We start from the raw sequence: 23,925 nt of genomic DNA, 5'->3' as shown, positions 1-23,925 counted from the left end.
CATGGTATAAATTAAGAGCAAAAGAGGAGCTGTTTAAAAATGAGAATTTTGCCCTACTTAAGACACCCTTATGGTATAACAAAAATATTTCTGTTGGTAATAAAGTTGTTTTTTATAGTAAGTGGTTTAAAAACGGGATTATGATAATTAATGATTTGTTGAAAAACAACACAGACTACTCTTTCTTGTCTTTTAAGGAATTTTGTGATCTACATGGTACAATAACTAATTATCTAGAATATCATGGCTTGATAACAAGCATAAAGAATTATCTGAAACAACTTAATTTGCCAAACAAAAATGTGATATACCCAATTATACCGTTACATCTTGTAATAATTTTAAAGAAGAAAAAAGGTTCTCAAGACTTCTATAATATACTTATCAGAAATAATGCATCAATAACTGCTCAAACAAAATGGGGAACTATATTCGACTATAATCAGGAAACTTGGGGGAAAATATATGCTATTCCTTTCAGGGTTACAAAAAATACAAAATTGCAATGGTTGCAATTTAGAATTAATCATTATATTTTAACAACCAATTCTTATTTATGCAAAATTGGACTTGTAAATAACCCACACTGTGTTTTTTGTATCATAGAAAGGGAGACAATTACCCACGTTTTATGGGAATGCAGGGAAGTACAAAAATTTCTGAGCAATTTTGAAAGTCTTTTAAGTGCTCTCACTATTCCTTTCTCACTAAATAAAGAATCAATGATCTTTGGTTTTATCAACCAAACTGGAATTTATACCAGAATTGATAATGAAATTACTCTGTTCATTAAACAATATATATACAAAACCAGATGTTTTCATAAGTCACTTAATGTGACGGCTTTAGTCAATTCGATTAAAGATTACTATAAGGTTCAGAAATATATTGCTCGTGGTAAAGGGGAACAAGGCCTTAGAAGATTTACTTCTGAATGGGAAAAATGGTTAAAATTAGTAGAGCTTGACCTCAACTAACCCTGAATATTATGACTATTTATATTAAGTTATTAGTTGTTATTCTACTTAAAAAAAACAAAATATTGACAAATACTCACAGCAGTTATTTATTTTATTTAGTATCTTCTCAGATTTGGCAGTCTGATCTCTCTCTCTCTCTCTCTCTCTCTCTCTCTCAGTGCTCTTTGTCCATTTGTTTTGTCTATTCTATGTGTGAAAGTGTGTGAAAATTGAATATGTCTTGGTGATTGTATAAAATCAGCATCAGATGATGAGGATGATGAGGAGGTTGAGGTTGCTGATAATTTCAATAGTAGATATGTGTGAATGTGTGGATATGTGTTGATGTGATGTTCTGTATAATGTACATGTTCTGAAAACCTTTGAAAATAAAAAAATAAAATTAAAAAAAAATAAATGATGTTAACTTTTTCTTTGCAGCGATTGGCCGATACCATGCTCAGAGTTTTACAGAATAAGATGTTGACTTGCAACCCCGGACACCTGTGCAAGACGTCAACAATACAAGCCGACAACTTCAATTAAAGTAAAGATAGGAGACATTCCGTGACAAATGATATGTTGACCAATCAGAAAACAGAAGTGTCGATCGTCGGGTAATAACAATGGCAGACAGCAATACACAGACCTCTTCCAGTTAGGAGGAGTCCAAATTAAATAAAACCCTACACAACGTAACTGAGTCGGTTTTAAAATTACAGGTATAATAAAGGTATAGGAGACAAAGATAAACAACATACTATACTATTTGTTAAAAAACTGCGAAGAAGGAAATAAAATGTTTTTAGAGTAGAAAAACACATGTAATAACATTTTGAAATGTGAAGAATTTCGGGTTTTCTTTTTTTTAACAAATAGTCTAAACGTACTAATGTACATTCAAGACAAATTAACATTAAATCTTACCGCGTTTCATATCTTTCATGTTAATGTTCGGTTTATGTATCGATAGTTAGATTCACATAGGATACCTAAGAATCACCTGTTTTATTTTTATGATAATGATATATAAATCTCATAGTAGAAGTGCAACGAAATATCAGAAAATTTAATTAAAGAGTCAAACATTAATGATATTTAATTATCTTTGTCCCACTACACTGTAGTTTTTCCTACAAACAGTAACCTCAATTTAACCTCCGTTTGGAAATAACTGTAATACATTCGGGCTAGTACACTGCCGTTGACCCAATCGGTTACATCAATAGTCTATATTACAATCTAAAGTCCAGGGTTCGAACCCCGGTCTAACCTCGCACTTTTTCACTTAATACACCCTTGTGATCATATTTCTTTTTCTTAAAATTCCCACAGGGTATAGTTTATTTTTAGAAATGATTTATCATGGTTTTATAGTAATGCCAGAAAAAAACCTGTTTTTAATACTTAGTTACAGTTTTTGGAAGTGGTAATTGGATCACTTGAAGGAAACAATGAATTTTGTCAATTTTATTTCTCTTGTGAGGACATTCGATCTGTAGCTTAAGTGTCAGAAAATACTTCTCGCAACGATAGGAGATTGTTATATCAAACATAACACTGTATCAGTGAAATTGACGCCACAATAATGATAAGGTGAATATATAACTATTATGTTTCCGATATAGTGACGATATAATTTTCATCCTTCTGACCATTCCCCATATTGCACAGGCAGCAACTATTATAGTTATAGGATATTGAGGCGTTTTCCCTTCGACCTTTGATCAATTTTCACGAGTTTTCGGGAATACAAAACATTAGACATTGTTCTGTAAATTACGCTTTAGATCTTGGCATTCAACGCCGAACCTCGGGTGTATATATAATTCAGTCGGAGAAGAAGACTCTCATCATCGGATTACTCAATAAGGAATTTTTCAAGTGATAAGCTTTGTTATGAAAGATACAAAGATCAATTTTAACACCTTTCATTATAATTCCTTGAAATTAAAATATTTTGTGTTTCATGTACAAAACACGTAATGTATAACTATGATAAAATGACAAAAAATCGCATTGCAATAACTGGCATTTTTTTTTAGGATAATGTGGTTTTTGAATATTTAACTTTAAAAGACTTCCTTTGAATCCAGAAATTTAATGAAATACAAAACAAATTTTCAATTAAGCTTAGTGAATTTTAGTTACGTACATTCCTGAGAAGTTCCGGAGGACAATATCCTTGGGAAACGAAGTCTAGTTCCAGAGGGGGAATCATATGCATCGGAACCACACTCATTCCTATCATTAGGAGCGCGGCATCGTGTGGTCGGAGTGTGGGTGTGATGGTGATGCGGAAACCGGAACTGTCAACGATATCTATGGAACGGATTCAAACACACGTGTTATAGGAGGGTTCTTTGAGCTCCAATGACATAAGTATATACATAACAAAATTATGACTTACCTGTATTTTGTCAAGTATACATACAATTTGGTATGAGTAAATAGTATTGGTTTGCAACAGGACGTAATTCAAATTGTAACACTGTTATTTCCAAGTTGTTGTCATGTTTACATGTAAAATCTAGAAATGTATTTCATAATTATAAATATTTTATTATCATTATTTTATTAGACTCTGAAATGTATAAGTGTTATAACGAATGTGTCTTACGAATGAACTTTGTTATTATGGAAAGCCTTGGTCTAAATGTATATTGTAGTACACGAAAAATTCATCTTGTCGCACAAATTTGAGGAAGGTTCTACATATTATATTCAAATTTTACAATATAAATATATCCAAAATGATGCTCGTTCAACCGTCACTAGTGAAGCATTAGTGAAACTGAGGGGAGTATCAGCGAATTTAAAGAGAGTTTCATCAGTCTTTTTTACAAAACAGTTAACTATACATAATTATTCATTTTTTTCAAACGGAAAATCAATCAAGAATTCTAGAACGCTTTTCATATGAAACTGTCATTGTCCACCTTAAAACATTTATCATCATCATCATCATCATCATCATCATCATCATCAACATCATCATCATCATCATCATCATCATCATCATCATCATCATCATCTACTTACCTGATCTGCCCAAGGGATTGTCGTAATGCGTCTGCATGACGAGAAAGTCGGGATCAGCATCCGTCCCGAGCGAGAACCCGGCAGATGGAGGGTAGTAAAACGCCTTCCAATAGAAAAAAAAGACAGTCGCATTCAAGATTTAACGAAGCAGATTAGCCCTGTGAGCTTGAAACTGGATTTTCACAAGCCATACCTCTACTCAAATAGAAAAATTATTTCATCGCGACGAAAATGCAAACAATACATATTTCACATGATGGTATCTGTAATTATGTAATTGTGATATATTGCTCATCTGCTGCATCAGATCAATTCTAACAATTGTCGACAAAAATATTAGTTTTAGAAATATCATACAACTACAGTAGAAGCCATCAAAGAGGAGACATCAAAACAGGCAGAAAGCCTGTTTCGAATAGGCATTACATAACATTTACAACACAAACAGGTATCATAATTATTAGATAACAGGACACGACCAAGGAGACATAAAAACAAGCAGAAAGCCACAGTTAACACTCAAAACACATTAATGGTCAGTATTTCGTTATACTACACAAAACCCTCGTCATCATGTCTACAAAATCAAGCACTTTCCATACATTAGTGTTCACCCAAGACATAAGGTATAGTATAACGGATACAATCAAAACACTTGTTTCTCTCGTATTGGTTGCAATGTGATCTATACAGATATATGTATCAGGTCAAAACATAAAGCATCTCATTCATGAATATGCAAAAGATCGGTTTAAAAAATAAAGTATCTTTTAAATAATTGGTATTATTTGAATACTACAGTAGAAGCCATCAGTAAATGAAATACAAATTTGGATAATATATAATTTTGACTACTATAAAACTGAATTTTAACTTCACCTAGCTAGTGTATGGGGCGAGTGTATGGCACCTATACAAACAGCAGAATATCGATCTGCTAAAACGCATTCACAAGAGACCTACTAAATTACAACCAAGAATGAAAAATTTGGAAAAGATTACCTCGTTCAAACTTAAATCATTAGTCTATAGACGTTTTAGGGGGACATAAGTGTTCCAGTTCTTACGACAAGTGTGATACGACAGCATAACAGAGACTCTAGTCGATACAACAAAATAAAGTCACTCGAGAAAATTCACTCAGGTAGGAAATTAAGAAGCAGACTGGAGAAAAACACATTTATTTACTTAACGGATTACTGGTAACTAGAATTCCCTACCTCGGTGCTTGGTTCAAGCCTCATCTATAACTACATTTGAAAACCGCCTTGATAATAATAATAATAATATGCAACATTTGATATAGCGCCCTATCTAGCTAACATAAGCCACTCTAAAGCGCTTTGATAAGTAATGGCAGGAAATTAACAATAACGCTGGAGTGACGTCATATGAAGAAAACACTTAAAACTATAAATTGACATTGTCCTTAATTAAGCGGCAGATATGACTGCCTTTAAAATAAGTGAATATATTAATATTTTCCAATAATAATGGGATGCCATACCAGGGGAGGTCAGCCAGACTAATGGTTGCTTTGTGGTGCATTTCAAGAGAACGTAGACCTGATTACTTAATAAGTTTTATTCATCTAAATGTTTAAGAAAAGTGCTGGGAACAGCTGAAAAAGTTAAACATCTAGAAATTAGATTAGTATTAAAACCTGTAAATTTTAATTTCATTTATGCTAATGAAACTCTTTACAAATTTAAATTTAGTTTGAAATTTTGCATGACCATATTTTGTTAATGCTTATTGATTGTAGTATCGACCAGTAGTGATTTGATCATAATCTGAGGTTAGATATTGACCAATCAGACGGTGTCATCCACGTTAACCAACCTGTACAGGAAAATACAGAATACGTTTTGTGTCTTAGCCGTTTGGCTGGGAAAGGTTATACAACTTCTTATGTGCATAGAAACACTTTTTACAATTTGTGTAGCCGACATGTACAGGAAAATACGGACCAGCTTTAAATGTCATAGCCAACCCGTACAAGACAACTTATAAACAACTCATTATTTCCTAACCGACTTATCAGACACACGCTTATTGCTCGCTAACTGCCGACAATTCGGAAAAAATGATCAAGTTCATGTGTCGTAGCCAAACCGTATTGGCAAAACGTCATTCCATGAGGAGAAACGTATTTAGATAATTTAGCACTTCCCACATAAAGTTAACAAAACAAGGAAGTTTTTTTCAAAGTCATATATCACCAAACCAATGTCGCTCTCTCCTTGTGATGCACACTTCCCTGGGATTAAGTGCATCCATCGTATCATTTGTTTAAAGATCCTTGATCGTACTTACCTCCCCTCCGACGGCCCAAGCGATGATGGCCTTGAACAGACAACCACGAAGGGGTTCCGGTACAGTTTGATCATAATATTCACAGCGGAAGGCGGTGCCGTCGTACTTGGCAAGTTCAGCAGCGCGCTTGTCACATCTGAAGACGACCACGTGATGCACGTTTAATTCATTTCCGGGTGTGATGACTGGCTCGTACTGAAGATTTACAAAAGGTTAGGACAACGATATACTGGCGTGAGTTTGTTGAATATATTGTTAGCTAGTCGATTAAAGGATGAACATAACACACACAGTCTTAGGTAATTGCTACTATATTTAGTAATAGATACAGTATGTCAAAATGAATCACACAGCATCCTACGGCTATCTCGTCCTTCGGAGACTCTTCTATGATGATATGGGGCCACAAAGTTGGGAATCCATAATGTCTTTACTATTGTTGAAGCAGAGAGGAAGGTGAATTAAACTCCGTAATTCATAAATTGAAAATTAAGAAAAGTTGTGGTTAATTTTAACTTAAATAATGGGTTAAGTGTGTATATTATGAACTTTGCCATTACTAATCAGAGGTAACTGTGGCCATCAAAGTTACAGCAAAGGTAATAGAAACAAAATATCAAAAATGAATTACATTGCATCATACAGATGTTTCGACCTTCTAGGACTTGAACCGGTGATGTTAGGAGCCAACAAGTTTGAAATTCAATTTGAAAAAGTATTGTCAATATAATTATGTTCAACATTTTTACATTATACGAATATCCTTATATATGATTAACAATGCATTTTCTTAAATGAATTTCCTATTTTCTTTTAAAAATGGTTTTCGATAGATATATGAAACCTTTTACATTACACCTGTTTCATTTCAACAAAATTTACTGTTTAGAAAACAAATTTATTGGACAAAAGGCAAGCCTATATAGGTCCTCTCCAATAGCTACCACATAGAATAAATAGAATATACAAGTCAGAGTGAATAAGGTAATTAATAGATATTATAGAAAATAATATATATATATATATATATATATAGATAAATAGATCTTAAAGTGTAAGCATTGCTAGTAGTATTACACAGACATTCAAAAGAGTAGAATAACTACTTCGGGTAACGTATACTAATTAAATATGTAAACATCTACCCAAGCTTATACATACTTGCATACCCACATGTCTACACGTCACAAACACCCTCACACACACCCTCACACATACAACACATCTATATAAGATGTGTACTCTTAGCCTTAGTAAGTCAGTTATCTACATCATTACAAAGTTATTACATATATATCATAGTGATAGTATCTAGACTGCACAATAATAGAGGTCTTCAGTAGATACTAGTTACATTACACCTGTTATATTCCTAAAACACTGTTCGCAAGCAGTATGCTAGTTCTCTGTGTTTTCTGAGTGTTGACAATGTTTGTATCAGTATTCTATTACAAATGTTGGAGACTATTTTGTAACAATAATTAATTCCTAGTTTTTGTGTAACAACTGTACTGTATCTGATACATGACATACCTTTATCATGTGATGTTTGGAGGTGAGGTGAGGTAACTTGATCGCTCGACACGCGTAGATAGTTTTGTCGGCCGGAACGTGGTACTGCAGTGACAAAACATGAATTAGTGGTTACACGAAGTGTGCCAAACATATATATTTCCACCAAAGTGAAAGCCTGTTTCGAAACAAACATGTATCATAATTATTAGATAGCAGGACACGACCGAGGAGACATAAAAACAAGCAGAAAGTCACAGTTAACACTCAAAACTCATTAAGGGTAAGTATTTCGTTATACTACATCTAACCCTCATCATCATGTCTACAAAAGTAAGCACTTTCCATATATTAGTGTTCACCTAAGACATAAGGTATAGTATAACGGATACAATTAAAACAGTTGTTTCTCTCGTATTGGTTGCAATGTGATCTATACAGATATATGTATAAGGTCAAAATATAAAGCATCTCATTCATGAATATGCAAAAGATCGGTTTAAACAAATAAAGTCTCTTTTAAATAATTGGTGGTATTTGCCGACGCTTAATTTTGACATCTCCTTGTAGAATATCAGTTGTCTACCATAACTGTTCAATTTAATAATGGCTATTTGCCGGTCTGAATCAATTAAAGCTGTCAGGTGTGGACTTTTGTTTCAACATTAAAAACAATGCTCATAAGGTAGAAAGAAAATAAGAAAATAAGCAACTTTTGATATAGGAATTCGCAAATAGAATTTGAAACACCAGAAGTTGTAATTTATCATGACATGCGCACTAAAATCCTACATTGTCATGAACTAAGTCGTAGGTAACTGTATCGTTGGGAAAATTGAAGTCCTCCGGTTTCAAAGAAGAAGACAACAGCATGACGCTCTTTGCTCCTCGCCTGGTGGCGCCATGGTAGGGGATATAACTCGTCACGTCGACAGGATTGTAGGAGAAGATAATTCTAGTGGTGTCATCCTGTAAAATATAATAATGCATGTGGTAACAGAAACGAAACAAATCGAAACAAGATATTGCAAAATATAGATATACATAAAAATTCAAAAGTCCTTGTGATGATTGATATAAATAAAAGAAAAACAAAGATTTTGAGCAGTTCCTTAACTCTTTCATCTCTTTAGAGGTTCATCAGGGGACAGGTTCATTTTGAAACCAACACATTCCCTTAAAACAAATAAAGAGTTGAAAGCGATAGGGACCTGCCTGAAATCTACTTGTCTTCCATTTTTTCTATATACATATCAAGGAACGGCTAACCCATGTAATATAAGTAATATAACACCGTGTGTTGATAAAATAAATTCTTCGGTTGCAAATTATCCAGACAGCTGCATCATATTCACTGTATGTGTATTATATTTATCAAGGAAACACACGTTTAAGAAACCCTCCAATAAGATTCATCAGTTTGGAAATAAGTTTTATCAATTTTTTACTTTATAAACACACAATGTATGTATTAAACGTTTCGCAACGTTTCAATACCGACTGGTCCCTTTATCGAGCTCTGATATCGAGCTCTGATATCGCAGTCATAGATTGACAAAGGACTAGTCGGTCTTGAACTCGTTTCTTGACAAAGGGACCAGTCGATATTGAACCGTTGCGACACGTTTAAAACGTTCATTGTTTGTGTAGAAAGTAAAACTATAAGTAAAAGTAAATTACACTTAAGAATTTAGCATGTCGATGGAGACAATTATATCAAGTAAACATATTACTTTATGGCCTTTTCGTCTATTCCGTCTTTGCGTATTGCAGATTTATCTTCTCTTTGGAGCAGGTATTGATTGTTACGTCACTTATTTGTGAGAGTAACGTAATCAATTTTTGAGAAAACGACGTAATTTTCTCGCACAAACTAATGACGTAACAATCAATCCCTGCTCCCAAGAGAAGATAACTCTGCAATACGCAAAGACGGAATTTAAGACTCATCAGTCCTATATAAGGTCAAACGAATAAAAATCAATATCTGAAACGTTCTTAAACATATGTAGATATACTACGAGAAGGACCAGGTGCTTAACAAACTACTGTAATGTTACAATCTTACAACGATTGGCTGTTTTTAGTTAAGAAGTGTATAATTTGTAATCCATTTCGGGAAAAATGCATTCTCGCGATTCGATTGTGGTGTTTCAATCATATGCACTGGCACACTGTCATTGATGATGACTTCTATCGATTCGGTAGCAGTTTTTCTTCTACATATGTTCCATACATGTTATATTATGTGCTTTTCTTGTTCATATTTACTGTTCGTATATATTTCAGGTGTTTTTTGCGATGAAATATAAGTCGCGTCCATCAACTGTCCCCCCTGCATTTGCGCATACAGACATTGGCTTCTAGTGTTTTTGCACACATACCGTTATGACCACGTCACCAACACTATCACATGTGTTGAGTTTGCGCACAAAGGTTAGGACTGTTCCGGATGCAGTTTCCTTGCCAGCGATGAGGAACCAGTCTTGTGATTGGTCAACTACTGGCGGGGCATGCTCAGTAGTATGATAGTCCTGTGAAACAAACATTTACTGAAAAACATCGAGGACTACGGTAGAATAAGTTAATTAAATAATCAAAAGTGCAAAAGTTGATTATTAATTAAAATAAACTTCCGCAATCATTAATACGGAAACAAATTCTGCTTTTTTATTTTAAAATCGAAATGGTATCGTGTTTCAATCAGAAATTGAAGAAAATTATTCATATTTTCACCCTTTTCATTACTTCATTATTTCGAAGTCTACTTGATGTTCATTGATTATGTCGACTATATCACATGAATGCATATCCTTTACATTTTTTTTTATTAATGATTTAAAAAAACATTTTGAAGAAATAACGTTTCGCTGTACTGCAGTATCAGCTTTGAATCAGTCTACGTTATGTTTAAAAACTTGGACACATTTAAATACCCCAGAGTTCAAAAGAAAAAAAGAAAAATTGTAACTTTTGTTTTTCAATTTATAACAATGGTTTACTCCATAAACTATGATTGTCTATATCCCTAATTACACTTAAACGCTTAGATCGGCCTTTCTGCGCTCAAATATATCCAATACTAATTATAATCAATGACGAAGGCGAGCCATCCTTGGCTCCACCCATTCCACACATCATGCACAGTAATTAAATACAAACCTTGAAGTAGGTTTGACCGTCCTTGACTCCGCCCACAATGACGTCAGCTGGGAACATCTTTCCGTTCGGGGAGATTCCAAATCCAACGTAACCATGCGTGTTCACGTGTGTCTCAAAGGTCACGTGGGTGGAATTGGCGGTCCAAAACAGCCAGAACTGACCAGTGGTATCGAGCTTGACATAGTGTTCAAAATGGCGGGTAGGCGTCGGTCTCGGTATCTGTTAGATTTAATTTACATGAATGAAACATAAACAATACATCATTAAACGTATTAAATACACATGCTCTAATACGTTACCTAATAAACTAGATCACTAATTTGATTTCACTACACAGCCAACAATCAAACATAATAAAGGAAATGAATAAAAAGATATAAACTAATTGCACATCACGCTTCATGACAATCTATGAACTCCTAATTTATCTCCCTTATAACATTTGCCTATCGTTTTCCAATAATCAATATTCACAATAATCTGTGTGTGATAATTGCATGATTTTTTTTGACTCATAGATAGTTGAATATTAGGCTTATATACATTAGATATTATGAATAAGCTATGTCAATATTGTATGGTATATTAATATTCACATTATAATACGTTAAGCTTATAATTATACAACTACTTGTTATTAATTACATAATACAAGTCCATGTTGATTCCAGTATTTAATATGGAAATGGGTCTTTCAATATCACTTTTCAAATAGTTGACATTTTCGGTGACTACTTCTTCCTTTAGAAGGCTTTTCTGACGTTTTGTATCAGTTCTGTAACTTCTCCACTACTTATATGTATAAACTTAAAAAGCATCGCTCGACCCTCTGAGTATTGTCAAGGTGGAAAACGAGTATTGATTATGGTCTTTTTCCTTGAGAACATTAAAAAATTGAAAAATATGCTGACTTTGTTGTAGTTATTTTCGCTGAATGCTTACAATTTGAATGCGTCATCCCTAAATTCATGTTACAATAAATACAGAAAATGGAGCTCGTGTGTTTGAGTGGAGGGTAAGAAGAACATAATTTATGCACTCCGTTCATGGTTACAGGTGAGAGTATAATTCAAATAGAAACGAAAAAATCCGCGTTGCTGCACGAAGTTCCAGTCACCTGATAACAGTTGACTCGTGTTGTCCTGGACGACATTTCAGTCAACAGTGAAATGTACCCGGCGTTATCTTGGGAAGGTGACATTTATAACAGGTATAAAAACATCGATTTTGACGCAGATCAATAAACATAAATTATTGGTCGTTTGGTTCAAGTGTTTTGTTTCTTTGTTATCAAATAAAACTTCGGTCATTTTGTTTACAGATTAATTATTTTGTTTACAGATAAATTATTTTGAAATGATTTATGAGACAACTGAGTTTTAAAATTGCTATAGTTCTTAAGATGTCTAGTACTTTCTAAAACTTAATTACCGTCATCACGTAAAAACCCGTAAACGATGGAAATGTTTGATAAAGGAATATTTATAGAAGTCACAAAATAGAAAGTACTGAAAGGTTAACGTTATCTAACGATACACACATGTAGGAGGCACGGTAGTCTAGTAGTAGGACGCCGGGCTCGTGACCGAGGGGTTGCGGGTTCGAGTCACGGCACGGCACGGCACGGCACTATGTTGTATCCCTGAGCAAGATACTTTGCTCCGCTTTTTCAAGTCTACTCAGCTGTAAATGAGTACATGGTTGGGTAGTGCTAGAATCATAGAATGCTAGCTGTGAGCGTCGTAATGGCAGCACCGGCTGTATATTTGAGCAAGATACTTTGCTCCGCTTGTTCCAGTCTACTCAGCTGTAAATGAGTACGGGGTTGGGTAGTGCTAGAATCATAGAATGCTAGCTGTGAGCGTCGAAATGACAGCATCGGCTGTATGCTCCCAGGGAGGTGATAAACATATTGGCTGGTTGCAAAGGCCATATAACCACGGATAATAAATTGTGAACTGCTTTGAGACGACCTACGAACTAGGTTGTGATAAAGCGGTATATAAGAACCTCGAATTATTATTATTATTATTACGTGATTTCGTCTGTAAAAGGAAGAGTGGCGATTTGGACCTTCTGTTGGCTATCACCTATCATCGATAAGTCTGTTTTTGCATTACATACCTAGGGTTATGCCATCACATAAAATTAAGGTCAGCCTGGAGAACATTTCGGGATATTTGGGGGTTACATGTAAGTGTGGACAAAAGTCACAAATGGCTTCTCTTTGACGAAACAACATATTATTTTTTGAAACTTTCTTAAGCTTTTCTTAAATTTCCATAATTGATGAATTGTCTAACACTTTGGCCGTCTATGACAAAAATATATTGGCTTTAATAATATCTATATTGTGCCCAAATACGCCTATTAACCAAACAATAATCAGAGCAAATAGGCCAGAACGGTTTTATCGTACATGTATAGACCACTAGTGGTAATGACCATCTAAAAAGATTCCTTCACAGTAGAGCAATTATTTAATGAAGAATGGCAATGCCTGTTACCGTTTTAATTAAAAGGTATTTTGATTGTCTTGATATGTTACTACAACTGATTGGTATTAAGCAATGTAACCCTTCTTTCTCGATTTTGGTATACAGTGACATCGTTAAACAATACAATATACCACATACCGTAAAATCATTGTTTTATCTTTGTTTTTAAAGGAAGGATAACTATAAACTGACGTTATTGTCGTTTTCTAGTCTAATTATCAATAACAATGTATTAAATTAGATTGAATATAATTATTCAAGCTCGCGTGTTTACGTCATTAGTATAATGACGTCATAGTGGTAAGGTTTGTTACCATTGACCTCCTTTTGAAAATGGCTGTTCTATTCATTAAACAAGCAAACACGATAAATAATCCTATTTTAACTTAATGCGGATCTTACCAAATATTTTTTTTTTCGAAATCATGATAGTAAAATAAATAATGTTAGTTTAAATTTGGAACAGGTTTCAGTTGACGCACATATTAAATTTGAATACCAAGTGAAAAATGACTTTAACACGAAATACACAATGTACTTTATGATAATTGTCAGTTTCCATTCGTCTTTCATATATAATATGAATACCAGCTGAAATCGGTTTAATTATGAATAAATATAAAAGGTATAACATAAGGAAATAACTTTTAAAATACTTTGATGAAAACGATTTAACATGTAACAATTAATGAGCAAATGTATAACGAGACACTCCACCCACCTGAACAGGGTTTGCGCTTCTGACTTGCCCGTCTTTAATCAGCTGAGAAATATGGTCAACCGAATCCGTCGCAAGCGCCAAACATGCGGCTAGCAATCCTATCAATACGGTTAGTTTTAGAATGGCCATGTTTCTTCTCGTCCTCTGCCCTAACTGATGCCTTATGTAACAAACGCCAGGTTTAAATGTTATCAATCACATGAGAAACAATTCGAAATCAACGTTGTTATCAGTCCGTATTGCGAAAGAGGGAATACTTAAAAATATGAGGTGATATTTTCACGGATAAGATTGGGCAAACATTTAGAGCAGGCATAGGAAATATGTTCTAGATAACAGTCAAGGTTATGCTGTGACTGGATTGATAACTAAAGACAAAACATAGATGACCAGTCAACCAGAGGGCTTTTGAAATGACCATCTTCTTTACTACAGGAAAGAAATTGTACATGTATACACAAGAAATACATAATTTCCTTTTTCACTTATCACCTTGGTTCTGCCACAAAACAAGATTGTTCTGCCTCTCTATTATGAAGCATTAAGCTTATCAATTCCAGTAGTGGTTATGATATTATTAAATGTATTTCTTTTCCTTAATAATTTCACAAAGTGTTACAACTCTCAAGAAAATGTCCCGTTACCTAATAGTGTTTTTGTATGAACATTAGATCAATTACCATCAATTTAACAAGAAATCACTTTTCAATACCTACTTTGACAAAAACACATTATTTCTATTAATAGATTTATTATTCGTCCCTCATTCCGACCCCAGTGACACGACTAAACTCTCCTCGTAGTGATCACGGGTAACTTAGATATCACGCGGTATGATCTCATGTGTTGAATGCCAGCAACGCTGGTGTTTAGGAGATAACTCAATCACAAGACATACGGTCACGTCACATGGCATTTTTTTTTTTTTATATTTACACGTTAAGGGTTTGTTTGTTTGTTTGTGTTTTACGTCCTATTAACAGGTATGGTCATTTAATTTAAGGACGTGCCAGGTTTTGTTGGTGGAGGAAAGCCGGAGTTCCTGGGGGAAGCCAACTCACACATACCAAGGTGAATAACTCTTACTAGAAAATAAAATAACGAAAAACACTAAATAAAACTTTCAAATAGATCATCATTAGATTGGCAAGTTAAACCTTGCTAACAATACTTAACCATGTCCCTGTTTCAATAAGCCATTGTGATTTTCATGTAAAATGTGAGTCGCAGTCTCAATATTGTATCACTTTCCGCGAGTAGGCCATGACACGTAAAGGGATTACATGACAAAGTTTATGGAAAGAGATGGAAATGTATTGACAGATGTATCCATTGATAAAGACATAACATAACATGTTGTGTAAGTATAGAACGAAACGCCGTGCATTGGTGTTTACAGTAGTAAGAATCACATGAATGTTTTTCGTACTTTTTGAATATTTTATTACCGGCATTTGTTAAATGTGAATTACCGCATTGACATGTAGTCAATATTTCCCATCGGAAATATTTAATCTATTCGCAGGAAGCACATCGTGATAAAGGCAAATAGAAGGTGGGTGTCTGTAGGAATATTTAAAGGTTAATTACTGATAGTGTCTGTTATTTATGGGCGGATTTGTCGAGTTGCTAACACTCCAGCCTTCCTGGCAGGCGGCCCGTGTTCGATCCCCGAAGTCGTCGAACGCATGGATATTCAGAGAAAGTGTCTTTCTTCTGCCAACACAACTCCAACAACCCAGGTGAAGTAGAAATTGGTCTGGGGTGGATGTTGTGGTATATGTGCTTTAGCATTCAGGTGAAGTGGCACTATAAATGATGCCTTTGGAAGCACGGTCCCACTACAAACAGAACACACATTACATCTCCAGCACACACACAGGCATACAAACATAGGGAGATATTAGCCAGGTGGCACAGGACTAGTAATTAGCGCCTGATAAGACAGCTCCTGCGAATTCCCTCAAAATTGTATTGATTAATGTTTATGCTAATTGTATTAATTGTAAATCCATGTACTGTAAAGCGCTTTAGTGTGGCTTATGTTATCTAAATAGGGTGCTGTATCAAATGTTGTATATTAGTATTTATAGGTACAGGGGTAGGGTTAATTCTCTCTGAGGTTGTAACTTTTGGCTTTCTGAGGTTCTAAACCCAAAATGTAAACATGAGGGCAGGGTTTCTGAATCCGCGACTGTAAATTCCTTGCAAAATGAATTTAAAAAAAACCTGTCATAGACGTGTAACATTATAGTAAGATAAGTGAGATTAATCAATTTGGTATATATGATATATGGCCATGTTTGGTTTGAACAAAAAACACGGTTATTTAACGTTTATTTTGCAAGCTCTCAAAATGTATGTTACTTGGCGAATGACAGGTTCCTGAAAACAACTATTTCACAGTGTGCCGAGTCAATAAAGTGAGCTATCAGATTAACATTTAGACAGTTCGTCCAATAAACAGTCTGGTACTGCAGGCAGTCAGTTATATCAACTGATTAATGGTGGCCACCGAGTGGTAGCACGCGACGATACGCAGTTTAAACTAATAAACAAACTTGTGTGGACTGTCGATAAGGAGGGCATTTTTAATTTTAAATATAAATTATAAGTTAAAAAAGAACATAAGAGGCAGAGAAAACGTAAATATAAGTATCGAACTGTTTTTGTATGGTATTTATGATCTATTTGAATGACACAGCTTTATGTTGTTTGCTTGCAAAGCTGTGTCATTCAAATAGATCCTAAATACCATACAAAAAGAGTTCAATGTTTCAATACAACACTGATGTAGCAATGGTCGCTATATTGAACGCTTGGTATGCATTCTGAATTTGACATACATTTTACGTTAATGTGACTTGATTTGGAAGAAATTGTTCACTTCACGTGCAGCTTAAGAAGAATTGTTTTGTAAATATCTGGGCGACTATGATTGACTCAGACGAAAGAAACCATGGACAAAATTGTATGACAGATACACAGCTTTTGTATATTAAATTGATATCATTTTAAGAAACAACAAACACATATCATTTAGATAAATTCATTATTATCAAAAGTTGCGACATTTTATGAATAAAGGGAGGTAACTCGAAGTCATTTTTTTGATTTTCTTAACACCGGTTAAACAGATAAAAGCTTTTACTGCGATCGTTTGAGCAGAAAATGCTGCTTATGTTGTTGTCAATTTTCTTTTTAATAAAGATTGGTATACTTAAATTTAATTTATTTAAAGGGGTAAATGATTGACCAAGGAGGTTGTGCGCATGCGCTAGAGTGATGATGCTTCCTTCCTAGCTCCTGTTAAATCTAACACTTTTATCATATTTTAAGCGATCAAACATGAAATCACGGACAGTTATATTGGTAAGGCGGTGAAGCAAGACACCATAGACCGATTCGAAATCAATCTGGTCATCCATAGCTTAAGAACATGTGAATAATTGACATTTCTTGCTGCTTAGTCGCTGTGACGGCAAATCCAAAATGGTGGCGTTTATGTACATGTTTATTTTCACAGTATTCGTCATATTTCAAGTGTCAATAAAATAAACTGTACCTGTAAACTCATCTCACCAGCATATGGCAAAAGAATTATAATAACCCAAGATACTTAAGAGAGTGTGTTTTAGTCTCATTTAATGTAAAATTCACACATGTACAGATACTAGCATATACCAACATATAGTCCAACAATGCCAGAATTTGTCCTACCAACATATTCATCTACTCCAATTAGAGAGAAACATAATCATAGAAAGCTAAACAACACCTAAGGATATTTATTGAACGTAAATTTCCAGTCCATAAAAACTACCACCAGGATATGACATTTATAGAAATGACAGAAACCTGCATGGAGGAGGGTTGCTCATAACAGTAAAGGACACATACATTTTAACACCAGTCCCAGAATTACATACCGATTGTGGAATTGTTTGTTGCAAACTCGAACTTGAGGAACATAAGACTTTATACCTATCGTGCTATTACATTCCAAAAACATCAAATGAGGACAGTATACACCAACTAGGGGTAAGTTTAGTAAGAACGACAAGGATTAACAATGCTCTAGTAATATGGGCAGGTGCCTTTAATCTACCTGGTTGGAACTGGAAGGAAAACATCTTAAAACCCAATACTCAACATCCAAGTATACACCACAAGTTCCTGGATATCTTAGATGAAAATGGCTTAAGGCAGATAGTTGAGGAACCAACTCGAGGACTGAACACTCTGGAACTCACTGTCACAAGCTATCCTACCTGCGTCCGCCAAATTGTGGAGATCATACCATGGATATCTGACCATGACATCGTGTACAGCGAGTTGGATCTCATACCATCAAGAAATTTTCAAAAGCCTAGAAAGATTCCACTCTACAAAAAGGCGAGGTGGGACAACATAACATCAGACCTGAAGGATATTAAAGTTATTGTTGATGACATGAGCAAGAATGGCAGTTCAGCTGAAGACATGTACCAACACTTCCAAACAGAACACGTGAAAGCAGCATAGAGCGTAACATATCACACAAGACTACTAGAAAGAAAGACGGTTGCCTATGGGTTACAAAGGAACTGAAAAGTCTTATTCGCAAAAGGGACAGACGGTATAAAAGCATAATGTGTTACATACGTGTTCAAGAACGAAATTGGTTTACATGACATATATGTAGTTACTGAATAGGTACAAAACTGGTACATTATCCTGATTTGAGTGACACATGTCACTGATTTCGGGTATTTATTACATGTGACCAGTGTCGAACTAGGTGGGCTAGAAATCGAGAAATATATTAAATGCGGTTGATCGCGCAATAACATTTTCAACAGAAAGTATTGCGTTGAGATTTGACAAATATTTCGAGTGGAAGAACATTGCAGTATGCGTATATTCACGCAGTTAAATGTATATATATATATACAATGTATATTATAGTCTTAATCAGGTAAAAAATAACAAAAACATGTTTGATGCCTTTAGTTATCTTTATTTGTAACAAAATGGAACTTGAAAATACTTAAGCATATGATTAATGAATGTATTTTCGTCAATTAAAATTACCAAGGTCTGCATCACAAACAAGATCACATGTAAGTATGGTGAAAGTTTATCAGAGACATACCAAGATACAAATAATATATTATCGACCATTAATTATCAAATCCGCCGAAAAGCGTAGCACTTCATGGTCGTCATTTCCAGTCAAGAAAGTTGACCAGGTTGAGAAGAGGCTCTAACTAATGCTGACATCTAGTATCCGGAGGTTTTACATACGGGTGTTTTGTTGGGGGCTCCGTTGTCGTAGTATGTGCCTGTAAAACAGATCACGTGATCAAGTTATCTAGCAGGCTAATATACCAAATGCCTACTGAGCACATGTTTCCATTTTAGCAGATTTAACATGGTCTCTGCATAAGCTAACTTTTCTTGATGAACAATATGAAAAATATTTTGAAAATGAAATAGTCTGACTTTCTTAACTATGGGCTGTTTCTTTGTTGGATAAGATAGAAAAAATGCCAATAGCTGTGAAACTAGCCATGGTCTATTTCAGTATGAATATTGGTGAGTAAATATTTTCATTTGTGTAAAGTAAATGTGACAATGATAGTTTCTTATTGCCTTCGAACAAATCTTACATTAACGGCATCAGTGCTTCCCATTGCGTAGTGGTAATGTACAGAGTGGTCCAGCGCTGACCGGAAGTTAGCCCTAACCGCCGGATCTGTCCAGTTCCATGTCTTGATAACAGGGAAGACTTTTTGTGCATTGTCAGCTATTGTGTTGTAGAGGGGTACACTCTGGCAGATGTCCAGGGGCGTACGTGGGTAGTACATAATAAACGCCTCACACATCTCCTCGTGTGTAGAAAATCCTCCCTGTAATGTAAGTTACAATTAAAGAACTGTACCACATCGATCTCTTTATAACAGCTGAGCTCACTTCCAGTCTGTAACAATATGTATATACATCGACATCAATATATTTTTTTTCTATTAATCAGCATTTCTTTGTAGCATTAGTTATAACGACAACAACACCATAACAACCTCTTTATAACAGCATAGATATGCTACCCTCCTCTCTGTAACAACGTATTTAAATAACGATATCAAAATCATAATCTTTCTATAACGACATTACCAATACTTATAACGACAACAGTACCATAACGAAATCTTTGTAACGAAACAGGTATTCTTTCTTCCTCTCAGTCAGTGACAACGTGTCTGTATAACGAAATTATTTTCACAATCTCCTAATAACGACATCAATATTGTTCTGAACCCTTATGACATCGTCAATGACAACACATTTCTCCTCTCTCATACAATGGTTTTTACCTCTAGTAAATTTAGTCTCTTTCTAATGAAATCAATGTCATAATGTTAGCTTTGTAAGTATAATATCCGTTATTTCATCAAAACCTCTATATCATAATAATATTATATTATCAGTATTATAATCTACAAGGTCATGGTCAGCCTCGATGACTGATAGTCAAACAGTTGAGTAAACCATTTTGTGACGTTCTGAATTGCTGTAAATAAACTAGATAGGATTCACCTATATACAAATAACAAGTAACATATCACGCTCGGAATGCCAACCAAATTTAAGAATGCTTCACCATATGGCATTTTCTTCATTTTAGGACTTGTCCGTGGTTCAAAATGTCAGGATAATGAAAATGCTTATCGTTTTTTTTCGAAACTATAGAAATGTAAAAGAAAGTAATCCGAGTCATACTTGCAAATCAATCACATCCTTTACCTAAAGAAAACACTCCATTTTTACTTACCAGTGTAAGACCTTGTCTATTGCTCGAATCGTAAACACATTTCACCTCAATCTTGTCATCCTGAAAAATAATGAATCTTCTGATGAAAGTGGTTTTATATATAAACCTATATTTGATATTTGTGCAATGATTTCCCGAGCGTTAAGTATTTCTATACACAAACCTTGTTTACTGCCATGTTTTTCAAAGGGGGTAATTTGATATTTTGAAATAGCTTATAAAGGAAAAATAATAAAATAGAAAGCGAAATCGTTAATTAGGTTTCAAAATTATATGGTCCTTTGAATCTTCGTATTTTTACCTCTCCTCAGCTGTGGTCAAATGACGATATTTTCACAGATTATTGGTCAGTTTGTCGCGTGACTATTCAGGGGTTAATAATATCGCGTCATCGTGCCAGTAGTGAGGTTCTATTTTTATGACCTTGAATGACCTCGACTCTTAATGGGACGTGAAACAAAATAATACATTTATATGAACACATAAACACTTCATGTTTACATACCGGATATATTTTTCTCTCCCTCGACAGGTAGCGCATGTCTTGATAATCAAAATCATAATGTCTGTCGACAGCCAGTGGTTCGAGTTCGCTACCATTTCGGTAAAGACGTGTCATGATTTCTTTGCCAAGTAGATGGGAGTGCTGTAGAATCGCAAATGCGTTTATACCCTCTTGTGGTAAACCCTGTAATAGAAATGACAAATTCATTATTATATTAGCCAGGTCTATTTCATCAGATAAGATATTACATATTCTTTTATTTGACGTTCGTTTCAACTTCGCTGTGGTTTACCTGTAACACACACAGAGTTTATACAGAATGAAATGTTGACATACAACCACGGCAACCTGTGCAAGTTATCAACAATACAAAGGAGCTACCCTGGGAAGTGATAATTTGACCAATCAGAAAGCAGAAGTGTCGATCGTCGGGCAGTAACAATGGCAGACGGCAATACACATACGTCTGATTGTCAAGAGGAATAAATATCAAGGTTTGTAGTGTAGCGGATGCTTTCTTCCAAAATACATGTATATACATTGAAAATAATTAAAAAAGCTAACAAAAGCCATCGAATCAGCCGTTATAAGTTTTAAGTACATTTGTATAACTTACATGTTGCAATAAAAAAATAACCTGCAGTATTGGAAAAATTATTCAAAAGCAGTGTTATGGTATGAAAACAGACTCCACATGTATTGTGTTTGTGTGTGGTCCTTTTGTAATACAAAACATACATTTAGGAATATCAATTGTCTAGGGTCAACCAATACCCAAGTAGCCATTAAAGGTCAATAACAGTAGAATAATCAGGCAATGTCTACAGAAATGTCGATATATTGTCAACATGTACATTTCTAACGAATTCACATAAAATCCAAACTCTGTTCCTAATACATCATGTGCATGGTCGTATCGAACAAAACGTTTAACAATTTTCAGTTAATTACGTTAAAACAAAATAAACTAAGGTGTTCAGAGACGAACTCGAGTGTGTTTACAATTCAGACAGTATAAACGTAGTGAGAAGAACAAGAAGAGAATGTAGAAATGGCAACAAAAAAATCGAACAAACACACCAAAATCTCATAAAACGAGAACAAAACATGAACAATGGATATGAATACACGAATATCATTGAAAAACTGCAAGGAGAAAATTATCCGGGTTTTTTTGTAAGATATATATCACGTTATTTTAAACTAGAAATATGTTTATCAATTAACACAGTTGTATTAAAGTAACATGTCTTTGTTTCCGAAGAATATAGATGTGTAACACTTTGATACCATGAAACAATAACACTCAATCGAGTTGCAAAGAAACTCCATGTTACATAAGCAATTTAATGAGCCCTTTTTAACATAAATGCATATTTTTTTTTTATATTAAGCTAGAAAATTCAACTTCAAGAATAAATAAATATCTATCGGATCATGAAACCACACTAAGATTAACAAAATTCAATGCAAACTTATCTGAAAGATAAGTTAGTTCTTGTAACGTACCTTCCCAAGAAGTTCCGCAGGACAATACCCTTGGGAAACGAAGTCTAGTTCCAGAGGGGGAATTATCTGCATCGGAGTCACACCAATTCCTATGGTTAGGAGTGCAGAATCGTGCAATCGGAGTGTGGGTGTGATGGTGATGCGGAAACCGGAACTGTCAACGATATCTGTTGGTCGGAATCAAACACACCTTTTATTCCCGAGGAAATCACCATTACCTACCAAGTTACGGGTAACCCGTTTTTTTAAGCGTGCATAAGGTATATGGCTTTGCAACAGGACATAAATATAATTCCAAAACGGAGTTCCGCAAATTCTTGTCATTACTTTATGTAGAAACCTAGAGAAATACATGTGTGCAGCTATAGGAAAATATCATTAAAATTGACAAAATGTTTGAGGTAAATTAACGATAAAATTAAATTTCTTTAGACTTAATTATGTAGCTGCAATCACTTGTGTGTTTTAGTTCCTCTTACAAATATACCTGATCTACCCAGGGGATTATCGTAATGCGTCTGCATGACAAGGAAGTCGGGGTCAGCATCCGTTCCGAGCGAGTACCCGGCAGAAGGGGGGAAGTAGAACGCCTGCCAAAAGAAAAACAAACATTTGCATTCGCTTTTAACTGCACAATTATTCGCAGAAAAATGATAGCAACACACCTATCAGATAATGATAACTGCTAGCTATCTAATTAAGATTTTTCATGATCATCTTATACATCGAATCTGTATCGCAACATACACTTTATAAAATATGTGCACAAGTTCAAACAATGTTCGACCACAAAATACATGTTAAAAAAATCCAAAACAATCTCCCATGAACGATGCTGTATGAATGATTTGAGCATCTAAAGAAGAACTAAATATTTGGATACATCT

At 34.6% G+C, this 23,925-nt stretch overlaps 1 protein-coding gene across 1 annotated transcript in view; it reads right to left on the bottom strand.

Moving 5' to 3' along the window:
* The window catches only part of LOC110464159, a 33,821-nt gene that overhangs the window by 3,129 nt on the left and 6,767 nt on the right, over positions 1 to 23,925 (bottom strand). The window contains exons 8-20 of the mRNA XM_021519232.1: positions 23,526 to 23,628; positions 23,039 to 23,205; positions 21,530 to 21,712; positions 21,025 to 21,084; positions 19,862 to 20,101; positions 14,211 to 14,393; positions 10,992 to 11,210; positions 10,214 to 10,363; positions 8,622 to 8,798; positions 7,851 to 7,934; positions 6,318 to 6,512; positions 4,002 to 4,104; positions 3,115 to 3,281 (exon numbers count right to left, since the gene is read on the bottom strand). Coding sequence (XP_021374907.1) covers positions 3,115 to 3,281; positions 4,002 to 4,104; positions 6,318 to 6,512; positions 7,851 to 7,934; positions 8,622 to 8,798; positions 10,214 to 10,363; positions 10,992 to 11,210; positions 14,211 to 14,393; positions 19,862 to 20,101; positions 21,025 to 21,084; positions 21,530 to 21,712; positions 23,039 to 23,205; positions 23,526 to 23,628 — 2,031 coding nt within the window. The remainder of the gene's footprint in view (positions 1 to 3,114; positions 3,282 to 4,001; positions 4,105 to 6,317; positions 6,513 to 7,850; positions 7,935 to 8,621; positions 8,799 to 10,213; positions 10,364 to 10,991; positions 11,211 to 14,210; positions 14,394 to 19,861; positions 20,102 to 21,024; positions 21,085 to 21,529; positions 21,713 to 23,038; positions 23,206 to 23,525; positions 23,629 to 23,925) is intronic.

This window comes from Mizuhopecten yessoensis, unplaced genomic scaffold (genome assembly GCF_002113885.1).
Source record: "Mizuhopecten yessoensis strain PY_sf001 unplaced genomic scaffold, ASM211388v2 scaffold10969, whole genome shotgun sequence".
Lineage (NCBI taxonomy): Eukaryota > Metazoa > Mollusca > Bivalvia > Pectinida > Pectinidae > Mizuhopecten > Mizuhopecten yessoensis.
Note: the sequence above shows the minus strand (reverse complement) of the source record. Positions and strands in the feature narration are given on the sequence as shown.